General features: G+C 43.3%; 1 protein-coding gene across 1 annotated transcript in view; it reads left to right on the top strand.

Annotated features, from left to right (window-relative positions):
• Positions 1-6,101: 6,101 nt before the first annotated feature.
• Positions 6,102-15,000, top strand: part of cacna1fb (calcium channel, voltage-dependent, L type, alpha 1F subunit) — a gene marked incomplete at its 3' end in the record, with an annotated part of 50,199 nt that continues 41,300 nt past the window's right edge. The window contains exons 1-2 of the mRNA XM_080534403.1: positions 6,102-6,427; positions 7,083-7,188. Coding sequence (XP_080390529.1) covers positions 6,231-6,427; positions 7,083-7,188 — 303 coding nt within the window. The 5' untranslated portion in view covers positions 6,102-6,230. The remainder of the gene's footprint in view (positions 6,428-7,082; positions 7,189-15,000) is intronic.

The following is a 15,000-nucleotide window of genomic DNA, read 5'->3' as shown; positions in this document are numbered from 1 at the left end:
GAACTTTGAAATGCTACTGCTGTACCATATGAGACCACGAGAGGGCAGTGTATGCTCACATTTTATGTAAATGAAAGTCGAAATATGATGTCATTTTTAAGGCAAGCGGATGCCTCTCATAGGCGTAGATATAAGGGAGGAGGGCGGGGGAAATGTTGACTAATATCTATTGTCCCTTGCTCCGCCAAAACAGACTGAGATCTAGAGCATTTTATTAATAGTTAGATATTATGAACCTGTTACTCATCATGACACACACACACACACACACACACACACACACACACACACACACACGCACACACACACACACACACACACACACACACACACACACATACACACACACACACACACACACACACACACACATACACACACACACACACACACACACACACACACACACACACACACACACACTCAGGAGTGGAGAACTACAGGAAGCAACAGTATGTATTGAAACTTGAATGCACCTTTAAGGTATGATGATGTATTGATATAATGCAATGTCCACAGTCAGACCGGCATGGTATCATTATCACTTAACGAGAAAATGTTGAAACTTGGCAGTAATTGTTGCCGATGGAATTGCAGGTGGCAGTTTGTCTCCATTAATAGCATACAGTCGTGGCCTGGTAATTAATCTGTTGCCTGCTCCATTAGCTTGTTAACAACCTTTGTCTGTAGAGCATTATCTATGTGTGAAGATTAATGAATAGGTCGCCTCCCACTCACTGCATACAACCCAGAGGAAAGGGAAGGGACGTGGGTGTATGTGGAGCAGAGGTGATTTGGAATCATGCTCTGGTGATGAGTCAGCCCTGCTGTCTAATTATGTGTCAACTCAATTGCCACCCCCACCCCCACCCCCGCGGCCCAGACCTTGAGGATGTCCTCTTGACCGAATGGTAGACACTTAGGTCTTCATCCTGGGAGAGCTGGGTTCGAACCCGTCCATCACCCATAAGGTTCCAACTATGAGGATTGAGAGGAGATGAGGAGGACAGTTGTGTGATATAAGCCTACAGTTGTGTGATATACGACCCCTCACATCCCTTCCTCCATCTTCCGGCCTTTTCCTGCTAAAAGCATTGGAGGAGGATATGTCAGGGGAGGACAGAGGAGAGGACACGAGGAGTCGTGTTCCTACCAACTGAGAAAAGGCTTTAGACAGCAGACATGTGGAGGCTGGTGGAGGTATACATGGGAGGACAGGCTCATTGGAATGCTTTTGATACCGTTCTTCATTCAATTTCATGCATTACAATGAGCCTGCCCTTTGACTTCTATGTCCACCAGCCTCCTTTGCAGCAGACAGTCCTTAATTAGAACCAAATTCTCCCCAAATCGTAATCCTACTGTATATGTCCCAACCAGGTTCGGGGATAAGATAAACTCCGAAAATCCATCACATAATTCTGACCCGACACTGCGCAAGATATTACTGTACCATTTCTCTCTCTCTCTCTCTCTCTCCACTCTGTGTGAAATGCTGCTCTCCCAATTTGTCGTGGCACGAATTGACATTGAATTCAACATGTCCAGAGCAGCAAATCCTCCATTGGTCTCCACAGGGATTACAAAGACTTAATATACAGGCTTACTGCATGTCACTGGCATGTCAGAGCCTGCATTCATTTGAACACAAAAGCTCTGCCACTGCCTAACCATGATTGTGACAAATATGAAATATGCATATGATCATTCCATATGAGTTATAGATGACCTTGGGTAAGTATCATCCCCCTATAAAATATTGTATCAGTGATTGTTTTGGCCCTCTCTTCATAATCAGTGTCCTAATGCAATGTATCAGTCCATGATCAACAGTTATTCTGTCATTATTACAGAACAATGTATCAATAAACATAAGCCTACATTACAAAGTACAGTATGCATGGAATAGTTGGCCAAAGCATTGTGTCAATGGATCTCAGTGTGGTAGACACAGTGTGCAACGTTGTTGTCAGTTCAAACATGGGAGTGTAGTTGTTGTTCCATGTTTCTAAAGAAAGTGAGTTGTGGTGTATTCATTCAGCTAGCCATACAAGTTCTGGAAAGGACTGGGGTTCTACACATCACGTACGGGTCTTCTTATAGGCTACAGTACATATCATAATGGGGAAGATTGAACATCATACACTAACTTGTTGTTTTGCTCTACTAATATTTCCTTTCTGCAGTGCGATACTATATGGATAAGGAAGCATTGATGAATCAAGCCTTTTCCTCCTCTTCTCATATATTCTATGTGCAGCCCATACCTGATCACACCTATGTCCTGACCTTGGATAATGCTTTAGAGGGGAAATATCCCAGCCAAGCGTTGTGTTCATGTGGACTCATTGTATGCGGTGATTGATTGTGAACATACAGTATGAAATACTTTCAAATGGATTTTCCTTTCTGTTTCATTGTCTATGTATGTAATAAACAAACGTTACTTCTCATTTGCAATATAGCCACATTTTGATACAGCAGCGCAAATAAACCGAACGCAGCCGCAGATGTTTCTGTCGACATGTGATTTAACCTTCTGCCGTCACAATCCCTCCCTTTAATAAGTTTCTAGGCTGCCACCCCCTTTAAACGACTAAATGTTTTCTTTAATCCTGAATTGATGGCTTAAATGCAGAGACAGATAGTGAAAAGAGGGAGAGCCAGCGAGATTAATGCCAAACGTTTGCAAATATATTTCTCTTTTTTTTTTTTTTTTTTAAGAAGTAGCACTCTCTTTTTGATATCATTCAAAGTCAACGGATTCGTTTTTTTCTACTTTTTAAATATTCAAATGGATCTACAATTACATTTGGAATGAGCCGGGAGACGTTATTGAAAATGCAACGAAGTTGGCATATGTTTTAATGTGCAAATATGTAGAATCTGGATCTATTTGTGGAATATAAACGTGGGATAACTACAAAAGTGAACTACTTAGGATAATGTATTTTTCTGCAATCAGCTGAAGGCGACAATACACAAAATGTATGAGGACCATCGCAAAAGTAAGTACAGCATTATTATTATTTCACTGTATATCCCTTTCTTATCATTTTGCTTGCATTTTCTCCTGTTTTTTCTTTCTAATAATACTTCGTTTTTTAGGCTACAGGAGATAACACTGAATATTTTACAAACCTATCTCACAAAAAAGACAGAAGCGCAACTTTCTCTCACATGATGTTTTCTGGATCCTCCACATCAGAGCAAATACATACATGTAGGAAATACATTTTACAAATATTATTCATAACTCACACAAAGAGCCGGGTGCACTGCCTCAAGCCTATAGTTAGTTTGAACAAAATGACAGACCTGCATTTCCTCTCACGTCACCTTTTGGCACTGCCAGATGTTTGTGAACCATATTCCTCTTATTGAATAATGACGACTATCCATACAGTATCTCTATGTTTAGTCATGGGGATATAACTCTAACTTTAGTTGTTATACCATACAAATGTTGCTAAAAGTTTTTTTTTTTTAAATGCAGGTTAGCATGTCAAAAGTGATAGATTGACAGGTCTTCTGGTCACCTGCTATACCTTAGGGGAGTGGATATTCATATGCGGCATTTCCTATTTAATATCTTTCAGTGTAGACATGGTTCACAGAGCCTTACGGTGTGATGTTAATGTATGCTTTTACCAGTTCACTTTTTGTGCTATAGAGATTCAACTGGCAAGTAATCTAAAGTGACAACACACATAATGCAATATTGGAGGGTATACTGTACTTCATGTGAAGGGCAAACTATAATGTTCTCCTGCTAACTTGCTCAAACACAAACCTCCATCAAATTATAATTCATATCATATATCATTATAATTCATTTACTATGGATCCATTGTACACAGTTTTTGAAATCTGCCAATAAGCAAAAACTGAAACCCCATCACTATGTAATTACAAATAATTACAGTAATTACAAATACGAAGTTGGCCTAACAATATTTGTTAGGCCAACTTCAGTAATAACAGTGTTTGTGTATACTGTAGGTACTGTATAGAGGCATATATCTTTGTTCTTAAACTGAACACTAAAACAATGTCCTCTTTATGCCTTTGCCTACAGTTGACGTTATGATTTTAAATGGTTACTGTAATATAGTGTTTTGAGCCATGTGTCAAGCATGATTTCAATTTTCTTCAAAAAAGAGCCCTCCCTGGTCTTCAACCCAATACTGACAAATGCTGGGGATTGTTTCACATTGGGGTTTAAACAAGACATGTATTTGTCATCCAACCAGAGATCCAAAATGCTGAGTTTATTATTTTTCTAGCATTTATCTAGTTATAAACTGCTAACACTGTAATGAAATGCATCCAAAATTCAAATGAGCAGAATCACTTCTTCAATGACAGTGGCAATAAAGTGAACAATCTATTTTTTCCATGAACAGATCCAATGTAGTGGTTATTCAGCCCTTCTACATACATGGTCCAAATAGAGTCATCAGTTACTATGTCTGCCTTGTGCTTTACCACTGGTAGTATAAACTGTGACACATTTAATACCTTACAAGATGAGCTGGAAATGTCAGTTTAAAATGTCTCTGTATCAGACCTCCCCAGTAAACCTAATAACTAACCTTTTAAACTTCCTACATTAATTTCCCCACTTGCTCCAGCTCAATTTAATGCCCCATCAAAGGTTCTACAGAACCCAGTCTTATCAATGCCTGATAGACTACCTCTCAGTGCAGCTCGGGTCCTGTGATAAAAATATGATTATAATAAGCTATTAGTGCGCCCTCTCTCTCTCTCTCTCCCTCTAACCCCCATCCCCCCCTCTCTTCTTCTGCTCTCTCTCTCTCCCTCCCCCTTTGAGTTTCTCCCCGTTTCTCTCAGTATTCCTCTCAGTTTCTCTCTCTTATTTCTTTCAGTTTCTCTCTCCCCCATCCCTCTCTCTCTACCTCCACCCTTCTCTCTCTCCCTCCCTCCCTACCTCTCTCCCTCTGTCCTTCTCTCTCACCCTTACTCTCTCTCTCTCCCTCTTTGAGTTTCCCTCTCTCTCTTTATTTCTTTCAGTTTCTCTCTCCCCCATCCATCCCTCTCTCATTCTCTCCTTCTCTCTCTCTCTCCCTCCCTTCCTCTCTCTCTCCCTCCATCCTTCTCTCCCCCCCCTCCCTCCCCCGCTACCTCTCTCTCTCTCTCTCTGTGTTTATCAGTTAACCCTGCTGCTCCTCTCTGCTCTCTGCTCTGTGTGGAGAGAGTACTAGGTCCTCAGGTACTAACACATAAACTCATGGCCCAGAATTCCTTTCGTACTCTCTCACACACACACACACACACACACACACAAACACACACACACACACACACACACACACACACACACAAACACACACACACACACACACACACACACACACACACACACACACACTCACACACACTGCTCATGCAGAGAAATAGGTCACATCTGTCTGCTACAATATGGCAGGTTTCACCTACTCTACTGTATCTGCCCTCACCCTAAACTGCTTATTCTTGCTACACAGTCGCCCAGGTTCAGATACTGACAGATTCTCTCTCACAGTTATACAACTCTATCTTGAGTTCTTATCCAGGTTGAACATATTGGGTTAAAATGGCTGGTTTCATCCAAAGTACCCTACCATCCTAAAATGTGACTTGTTCTCGACACTGACACACTGCAGATCTCAGTCTTACCTACCCTGAGTTCCTGTCAAGATTCCAAATAGTGTGTAAGAAGTGAAGGGTTGTGTCTCTTCTCCCAAAGGTGAGATAGACAAGCGTCAACACCTTTAGAGAGTGACAGCTTCAGCTTGTCAGTGTCACAGACACAGTTTATTACAGCGGTAGTGAGTCTCATGCTAGATTCTGAACACTAAAGACTATACCCCTTTATAGACTGGACTGGCTATACTCTATAAACTCTATTTGTACTTTAGATGACATCATTACCAATATATAATCAGGGTGAAACTAGTTCTGAAGTCATTTGTTTATTCACCAGTTGTACACAATCAAATCAAATTAGGGGTACTGCATGTTTTAGAGGGTGGTTCTACGAAGTGTGTCTGCAGACGGTTGTCCTGATGTTCACCCCCTTGTCCTCAGGCAATGGCCGGAATGGGTACACCAACACAGGTGAAGGACAGGCCGGCGGAGGAGAGGGAGAGGAGGCGGAGGAGGAGGGAGGAGAGGGGGATGAGGGAGAGGAGAATAAAGATGACATCGACCTGGAGCTGGACGGCGAGATGCCGGTGGGTCCGGGGATGAAGAGGACGGACACCCTCTACTCCACCAGCTCCACCGGGACCACCAGGAAGAAGAGTCACCACAACAAGAAACAGGTGCAAGGGAGTAACCAGGTTCAGCGGGCTCCTCGAGCCCTCTACTGCCTCCGACTCAACAACCCCATACGCAGGGCTGCCCTCTCCATCGTGGAATGGAAGTATCCTTTTGTCTCTCGCTAAAACAGCCACGGTGGGGGGTGGGGGGGGGTGGGTGGTGGTACCACGTGAAAATCATCTGTTTCTTGAAGACACCCTTATGCGTTGTCGTTCTCAATATGTTTCTCTCTTCTGTGGTGTTGTGAAATAGTAATATGACAGTAGGAGAACAGGTTGAGAGGTTCTCAAAACAACTCAGCCCAGATGATGCAGGTTTAGCTCACTGATAGGACGTGTAAGAGAAAGGATGGAAATCAACTTCATTTAATTCTCGTAATTACTAAGGCTAAGGTGAACGGGCGGCTGTGGCTCAGGAGGGAGAGCCGACGAGCAAGGCACTGAACCCTAATTGCTCCACGGTCGCCGTCTATGCCTAGAACATAAAATACCAAATTCCAACAATTGACTGACAAGTTGATTGCATGGCAATAAAACAATGATCATATCTTATTATCGTATGAATAGTAAACAAATAGGTTTGAAAGTCTATTCTATTCTACAGCTAAGTAAAAAAAATATATAAGTACTGTGTGAAAATCAGCATAGGGTTCTTTTTTTAATGGATATTATTGGAATATCTGACAGGTGGCTGTTAGCATTAGCTGCTCAGAGCAGGCCAGGCTACTGTGCAGTGTTTCCTTGACTGCTCTCCTCCAGGCCTTTTGACATCTTTATCCTGTTAGCCATCTTTGCTAACTGTGTAGCTCTGGGGGTGTCCAAACCCTTCCCTGAAGATGACTCCAACTCCACCAACCATGACCTGGTGAGTACACGACTCATCTACTCTAGTAAATAATAGACTACAACTCTATGCTACTTACTAGTCTATGCTACTACTGTACTAGTCGACTCTAAGCTACTGACTAGTCCTTGCTGCTACTTTTCTAGTCTACTTAATGTTACTTACTAGTTTATTCTAATACTACTAGCACAGTAGGTGTGATTGCCTTCCATTATTAATTGTTATCACCACATCTGTGGATACACAGTACGTATCCCTGCTGTGATTGACAAGTCAAGATCATATCCTCTGAAATATTAGCAGTTCAAAAGCAGCAGTCGGTAGGAGGATGATTGAACAGTGTTAATCTGATGGTCCTGTTCACTATTGTATGCTGTTGCCGTGGTACCGGGTTGAAAAGGGCAGCGGCAGCTGCAGCTGTTAACATCCTCCTGTGCCAAGACAGTAGATGTCAGAGATTTAGCATGATGGGAGAAGGCGGCGGAATAGGATCAGATGGAGACATGACATTGATATAATGAGATGGTCTCTTCTGTACTTTAGGTTGTCCATCTACAGTATTGTACAGCACGGGAGGAGGCTGGTGGAGGCAGAAATCGGAGGACGGGCTCATCGCATGGCATGGAATGAGGAATGGTATCAAAGGTATCAAACACACATGTTTGATACCATTCCTCATTCCATCCCATGCATTACAATGAGCCTGTCCTCCAATTTCTACCTCCACCAGCCTCCCCTGTTCTATAGTCATAGGAGCCTTGACAGCATGACTAGATAACATGACTCTGGGACAGATTAGATAGATTGCCATTAATGAGAAATGATGTAGTCTGTAATACCACCTCGAATCATAGAATGATTGCAAATGGAAACATGGCAATGTGTCTGTCTACTCAGATGTTGTGCAGTGATGGATTCTTGTTTTCTGATAAAGCCATGATGCTACCGCATTGGTTGCCCATCTACTGTTTGTTTACATTGAGAAATGATAGTGAAATAGCAGCATATGTTTACCTGTGTGCTATTTAGCTCTCTTTCTGTGTGAGAGGATGTTTGTGAACCAAACAGTGCCTCTCTTACAATTTCACCGTAAAAACAACTTTGGAGGGCGGTCGACAGGTTGTCTGCTTAATGCTTACTAATGCAAAGCATACTGTATGTTTTCTCTGTTGTTTCACCCGGGTGGTGGTCAGCCCATTTTGAAGTTTCACCTTTCACCGATTGTGGCTTTCGATAGCAATTGTGGCTATTAGGTACACCTTTTCAACTGCACGTTAACGCAAATATCTAATAAGCCAATCAGGTGGCAGCAACTCAATGCATTTAGGCATGTAGACATGGTCAAGACGATCTGCTGAAGTTCAAACCGAGCATCAGAATGGGAAAGAAAGGTGATTAAGTGACTTTGAACGTGGCTTGGGTGTTGGTGCCAGACGGGCTGTTTTGAGTATTTCAGAAAGTGCTGATCTATTAGGATTTTCCCACACAACCATCTCTAGGGGTAACAGAGAATGGTCAGAAAAAGAGAAAATGTCCAGTGTGCGGATATTCTCTGGGCAAAAATGGTGTATGGTGGTGTAATGGTGTGGAGGATATTTTCTTGGCACAAATCTTCAGCAACTGCGTGATGTTATAATGTCAATATGGACCAAAATCTCTGAGGAATGTTTCCAGCACCTTGTTGAATCTATGCCACAAAGAATTAAGGCAGTTCTGAAGGGTTGGGGTTAGAGACCCAGTAGTAGCGAGGTGTTCCTAATAAAGTGGCCGGTGAGTCTATATTTGGCAGGATAAGAAGGATTGGATAGTGACAGTGAGCCGCCTTGAGCGACAATGTCAGCCAGGCGTGTTCCTATCTGTCTGGCAGCCATGACACGGGGGAACCCACCTGAACAACACTACAGGGGTGTCCTGATTTAGCATGCACCAATGGATAGAGGAGATGGAGGGATGGTGTCGTTCAACAAGGGGTCTCTCTCTCTCTCCCTCCCTCTCCCTCTCTCTCTCTCTCTCTCTTTCTCTCTCTCTCTATTCCTCCCTCTCTCTCTCTCCCTCTTTCTCTCTCTCTCTCTCTCTCTCTCTCTCCCTCCCTCTCTCTCTCACTCTCTCTCCCTCCCTCCCTCCCTCCCTCCCTCTCTCTCTCTCCATCTCTCTCTCTTACGTAACCATAACCCTCACAGTGCGTACAAGAGAGGTAGTTCTGCCAGGGATGTGAGGGTACTCTCTGCCACTGACTGATTTGCCAGTGACCTAGAGACTGAACGGGCCCCAGGTGTGGCCTTGCCAGGACGAGTGTGTCAACTGTGGTTCCTGGTGACAAGAGTGTTACAAATGCACTGAGGCTAATGCGCTAAAACATCTTCACTTCCACTTGTAGCAGGACTGAACACAACATCTCACCTCAGCAACTTATGAGCAACTCGAGCAGAACTGAACATACATATCACAGAGGACTCATCCCACCTGGTCTCGAAGTCTGTCGGTGTCTGCGTGCGTGTGTGTTGGTGTATCTGTGTGTGTGTGTGTGTGTGTGTGTGTGTGTGTGTGTGTGTGCGTGCGTGGACGCGTATATTTTGGTTGTTTCTATGCCTTTCCTGACGTAAAGATGATATAGTTTGTTAAACCTTTGTTTCCGACCTCTGCTGTGTACTAGATATGCACTGAAGAGACGCAAGGATGTGTGGCAGAGTGGGTCACATCTGGAGTTGATGCTGAACATTGTGTGATACAGACGAGGGGAAATGTGCTTGGCAACGTTTGTCTCTTCTCTTCTCTTCAGCTACACCCCTAAGCACAGTCACAACAATGTTGTTCAAAAGGGACAGGAATTAAACTGTGGAAATGTGTGTGTGTGTGTGTGTGTGTGTGTGTGTGCGTGTGTGTGTGTGTGTGTGTGTGCGTGTGTGTGTGTGTGTGTGTGTGTGTGTGTGTGTGTGTGTGTGCACGTGTGCAAGGGGGGTGGAGGCAGTGTAAGCAGTGCTCTGAATATTTGTTTTCTGTCAAATGACTCATTCTTTTGAGCTTTAATCCAGTTTGAAAACATTTCTGTACGGTATATACTGTATACCTTGCTCTGGCCTCCCTTTGACTTGGGAGATTATAATCGCTCTGAGTGCTTCAAATTTGATCCAATAAAAAGATTTTAATCATTTTCTCCATCGTCCCTGCATGCGTTACCAAGGTATTTCTGGTGACTGGCAGGGCGTTTTACAAGCTCTTTATTACCTCTGAACTGCCATATATAGAACTGTGTGAACTGGAAGACCTGGGTCAATTACGTAGGATCAATACAATATAACAGGTGTGCTTGGTTTACATTGGATTTGTGGACATTTTTAGTATTCCATTGTTTCCCTCTATTCTCACGCGATTACTTCTCACAGTTATGGACATGATCGAATTAACACAACACAAGTGGTCACATGACCAACTTGACCAACTCCAAAAGATATTTCATCGTTAATAATGATTGATAATGCTTTACACATTTCATACATGTTTGACATACTTTACCCCCCTTTAGAGTTTCTCTACTGTAAATACACATTTAAATATATATATTATATAATATATCCTCTGGCCCGAGCATATATAACTTTTTCTTGTGATGACTGATGGATAGAGGATTCACTTACTTAGAAATGTTTTTGTTGTAAGTCGATTTGGATAAAGGTGTCTGCTAAATGCCAAAAATGTAAATGTAAATGTCACATACAGTAGGGGCATTACACCCTATACGTCCGCCCTAAACCATACTTTGCTGGCTCGGATGTTTTCCTTTCATATTTTCCAGCCCTGTTCCACCAACTACGGTGGATGCCAGTGCAGTATAGCTCAGCTCAGTATAGCTCAGCTCAGTATAGCTCAGCGCAGTATAGCTCAGCTCAGTATAGCTCAGCTCAGTATAGCTCAGCTCACCTCGGCTCAGCTCACCTCAGTACAGCTCAGCTCAGCTCAGCTCACCAGTGTGAATTAGGGTAAAGAATGTGTGTGCTGACCCAGGACCTGCGGGATGGAGGGTCACTGCCCAGGACCTGGGGGGTGGAGGGTCACAGCCCAGGACCTGGGGGGTGGAGGGTGGAGGGTCACAGCCCAGGACCTGGGGGGTGGAGGGTCACAGCCCAGGACCTGGGGGGTGGAGGGTCACAGCCCAGGACCTGGGGGGTGGAGGGTCACAGCCCAGGACCTGGGGGGTGGAGGATGGAGGGTCACAGCCTAGGACCTGGGGGGTGGAGGATGGAGGGTCACAGCCCAGGACCTGGGGGGTGGAGGGTGGAGGGTCACAGCCCAGGACCTGGGGGGTGGAGGGTGGAGGGTCACAGCCCAGGACCTGGGGGGTGGAGAGTGGAGGGTCACAGCCCAGGACCTGGGCGCTGGGGGGGGGAGGGTCACAGCCCAAATGCCTTGGGGTCAGACAGGTGTAAGTATCTCAGTGTCGCAGGGTTGTTCAAGTTAAGCCTGATACAGATCATCCTCCCCGAGATTAGAGGCACACGCCAACTGCATCAATCTAATTAAAGGCCCCCTCCCAATCCTTGGTTTGTCGTAAACAGTTGGCTGGTCCAGGTGGCTGGTCCAGGTGGCTATTGTAAGTCTGTTGAATAGCGATTTTCACTTTTTAATATACCCTTGTATAATATTAATTTATATGTATTAATATTCAATTTAGCTGAGACCTGTATCCAAAGTGACTTACATTGCAGTGAGTGCATATATTTTTCAGTATATATGGTCTCAGCGGGAAATCACAACCTAAGCATTGTTCCGTACAATGAGCCAAAGAGGACTACAGTTTTCAGTTAGGTGTCTCATGGTGTATGATATAAAAAGAAGTAACTGGACAGTAAGATGAACTGTAAGATGTGTCTGCATACTGGATACACATTGGCACCTCAGAACTGTATGTTCTCATTGAGTTGAGTGGGTTCAGCACCATGGACAGCACCATCACTGTTATGCATTATAACTGTATTGAGTGAGAGATCACTGCTCTGTGTTTGTTTCTGATTACTGAATGTTGAAAAGGTGTCATTGAGTTGAATGGTTTCAGCACCATGAACAGCTCCCCCCCTCCCCGCATGGTACACTATACTGTGAATGAGGTCTCAGCACATGTGACACGGTCTGGTGAAAGGGGTAACAAGTCGGAAGCCGATTTAATGTTCAGACTTTTATTCCAAAAAATGTAAATACATTGTTGTAGTCATTGTAGTTGAATTTATCTTAAAAGATGATTTGGTGTGAGATCTAATAGCTTGTGACTCTGTGCCCATGTCTCACTAGCTTGTAAGTAGCTTGTCACTCTCACTAGCTTGTAAGTAGGCAAAACATAATTACAAGACTAAAGTTGTTTTTCCAACTTAATGAGTATGTTGCTGCTTTGATGTCATTTTACAAAAGTTTCTAATGAATTCTTGAATTATTTTGTTAATAAATATTTATTATGAGTAATATAGTTTTTCATTCGGCATTGGTAAATAAAAATAAACGTTTACATGTGATGAGAGTGATAACACATACATTATAATGTTATAATAACCCTAACCCTATATTGCATGGATATGAATACAAGTGTGCCTTGAGATTTTGGCTTGCCTTTTGGTATGCCTTGGGCACAAACAGTTTGAGAACCACTGGCTTAAACAATACGTTTCCCTGGGGAAAACAACTGGCTATGTTTGCTAGTGATAGCTGACACGCGTGACAGATGTTGTCATAGCAATAACAGGCTTTGTCACGTTACCAACTTTATTATCCATAAGGAAAAGTCAAAGAATAAAAACAACAGGCAAAAACAAACAGATATTGCTTCTCTCACCGACCCCGCTGCTCTGTGTGTGTGTGTGTGTGTGTGTGTGTGTGTGTGTGTGTGTGTGTGTGTTTGTGTCTGTGATGTGTCTGTGTGTGTCTGTGATGTGTTTGTGTGTGTGTGTGTCTGTGTGTGTGTGTTTGTGTCTGTGATGTGTCTGTGTCTGCGTGTGTCTGTGATGTGTTTGTGTGTGTGTGTGTGTGTTTGTGTGTTTGTGTGTGTGTGTGTGTGTGTTTGTGTTTGTGTGTTTGTGTGTGTGTGTATGTGTGTGTGTGTGTGTGTCTGTGATGTGTGTGTGATGTGTGTGTGTGTGTGTGTGTGATGTGTCTGCGTGTGTGTGTCTCTGTGATGTGTCTGTGTGTGTGTGTGTGTGTGTGTGTGTGTGTGTGTGTGTGTGTGTGTGTGTGTGTGGGTGTGTGTGTGTGTGTGTGTGTGTCTGTGTGTGTTTGTGTCTGTGATGTGTCTGTGTGTGTCTGTGATGTATTTGTGTGTGTGTGTGTGTGTGTGTGTGTGTGTGTGTGATGTGTCTGCGTGTGTGTGTCTCTGTGATGTGTCTGTGTGTGTGTGTGTGTGTGTGTGTGTGTGTGTCTGTGTGTGTGTGTTTTTTTGTCTGTGATGTGTCTGTGTGTGTCTGTGATGTATTTGTGTGTGTGTGTGTGTGTGTGTGTCTCTGTGATGTGTGTGTGTGTGTGTGTGTGTGTGTGTGTGTGTGTGTGTGTGTGTGAGTGAGCGCAGCCCTTCCCCCTTGTGTTCTCTCACAGCTGAGGGTAAAAAAGATTCTCTCTGCCTCTCGCTTCTATCCAATGTGCTCTGAGACAACTCCTCAGAATATGACTTCATAGTATAAATACCCCGGCTCCCAGTGTAGACATTTCCTTTACATGCCCCAGTATGCTCATGACAACGCACTGTATAGAAATGAGGCTCATGGTTTTTTCTCTGTGTCACTGATTGGTTTGCTGTCAATCTCATGTTTAACACCAATCAGTCCATCCCTAGTACAAACACTCTATATTTGTGTGGATTTTTATATGTTCTAGTCTCTATAATACACATACATTGAATGTATACTCAAATGTTTCCAGGCATTGGTACTTGCTTGATTACAATTATATGGATTGAAATGCAAAAGGCAATTCTTTCCACTTTTGTTATTGAAATTAGTTTATTTGCATGACTGAGTCTGATTCAGAACCTTTTGTGAATGACTACCTTTGTATAGATCAACCTGACTGACAACCTGCCCCATTTCTAGATCTGGGATCAGATGTCCTTTTCTCTCTCCCATTACTGTAGATTGGAGTTACATTTAGTCACAGGCCTGAATAATATGTGACAGCAGCTGGTGAAACCGGGAACAAGTCGCCAACCAATCAAAATGTTCTGACTTTTATTATTTAATTTTAATAAATTTCAACGTTGTTGAAAATCAATGACACACTCTCTAGTCAAGCCACAAACATTGCAATGCAATGAATTCGGTGCGTAATCCCCACTACTCTACACTAACTAGGTAGTAGTGGGGATTACTCACTGAATCCATTACATTGCAATTTTGGCTTGACTAGCGAGTGTGTCATTGATTTTCAACACTGTTGAAATTTATTTAAGTTTTTCAGAATAAAAGTCTGAACAGTCCGTCGGTTGGCCCGTTCACCAGCTGCTGCCACATATCTGTGTTTACATGGGATGGTCTGGGGCCTGCATAACATCTGTGTTCATATGTAATGGCCTGGGGCCTGAATAATATCTGTGGTTACATTTAATGGTCAGGGGCCTGAATAATATATGTGGTTACATGTAATGGTCAGGGGCATGAATAATATCTGTGGTTACATTATTGCAGAGTAGTAGTCAAGAGCAGTGTATGGAGCAGTGCTGCTGCTATCGAAAAGAAGTGTGTTTTTGAGAAGTGTGAGACAGAGAGAAAGAGGGGGGAGGGAGAGAGAGAATGAGAGAGAGAGAGAGAGAGAGAGGGGAGAGAGAAGGAGAGAGGTGTTTAGAGAGAGAGAGTGGGGGCGGTG

The sequence above is a fragment of the Nansenia antarctica genome (assembly GCF_963989245.1).
Source record: "Nansenia antarctica genome assembly, chromosome: 6".
Classification (NCBI taxonomy): domain Eukaryota; kingdom Metazoa; phylum Chordata; class Actinopteri; order Argentiniformes; family Microstomatidae; genus Nansenia; species Nansenia antarctica.
This window is presented reverse-complemented; position numbering and strand designations above follow the sequence as displayed.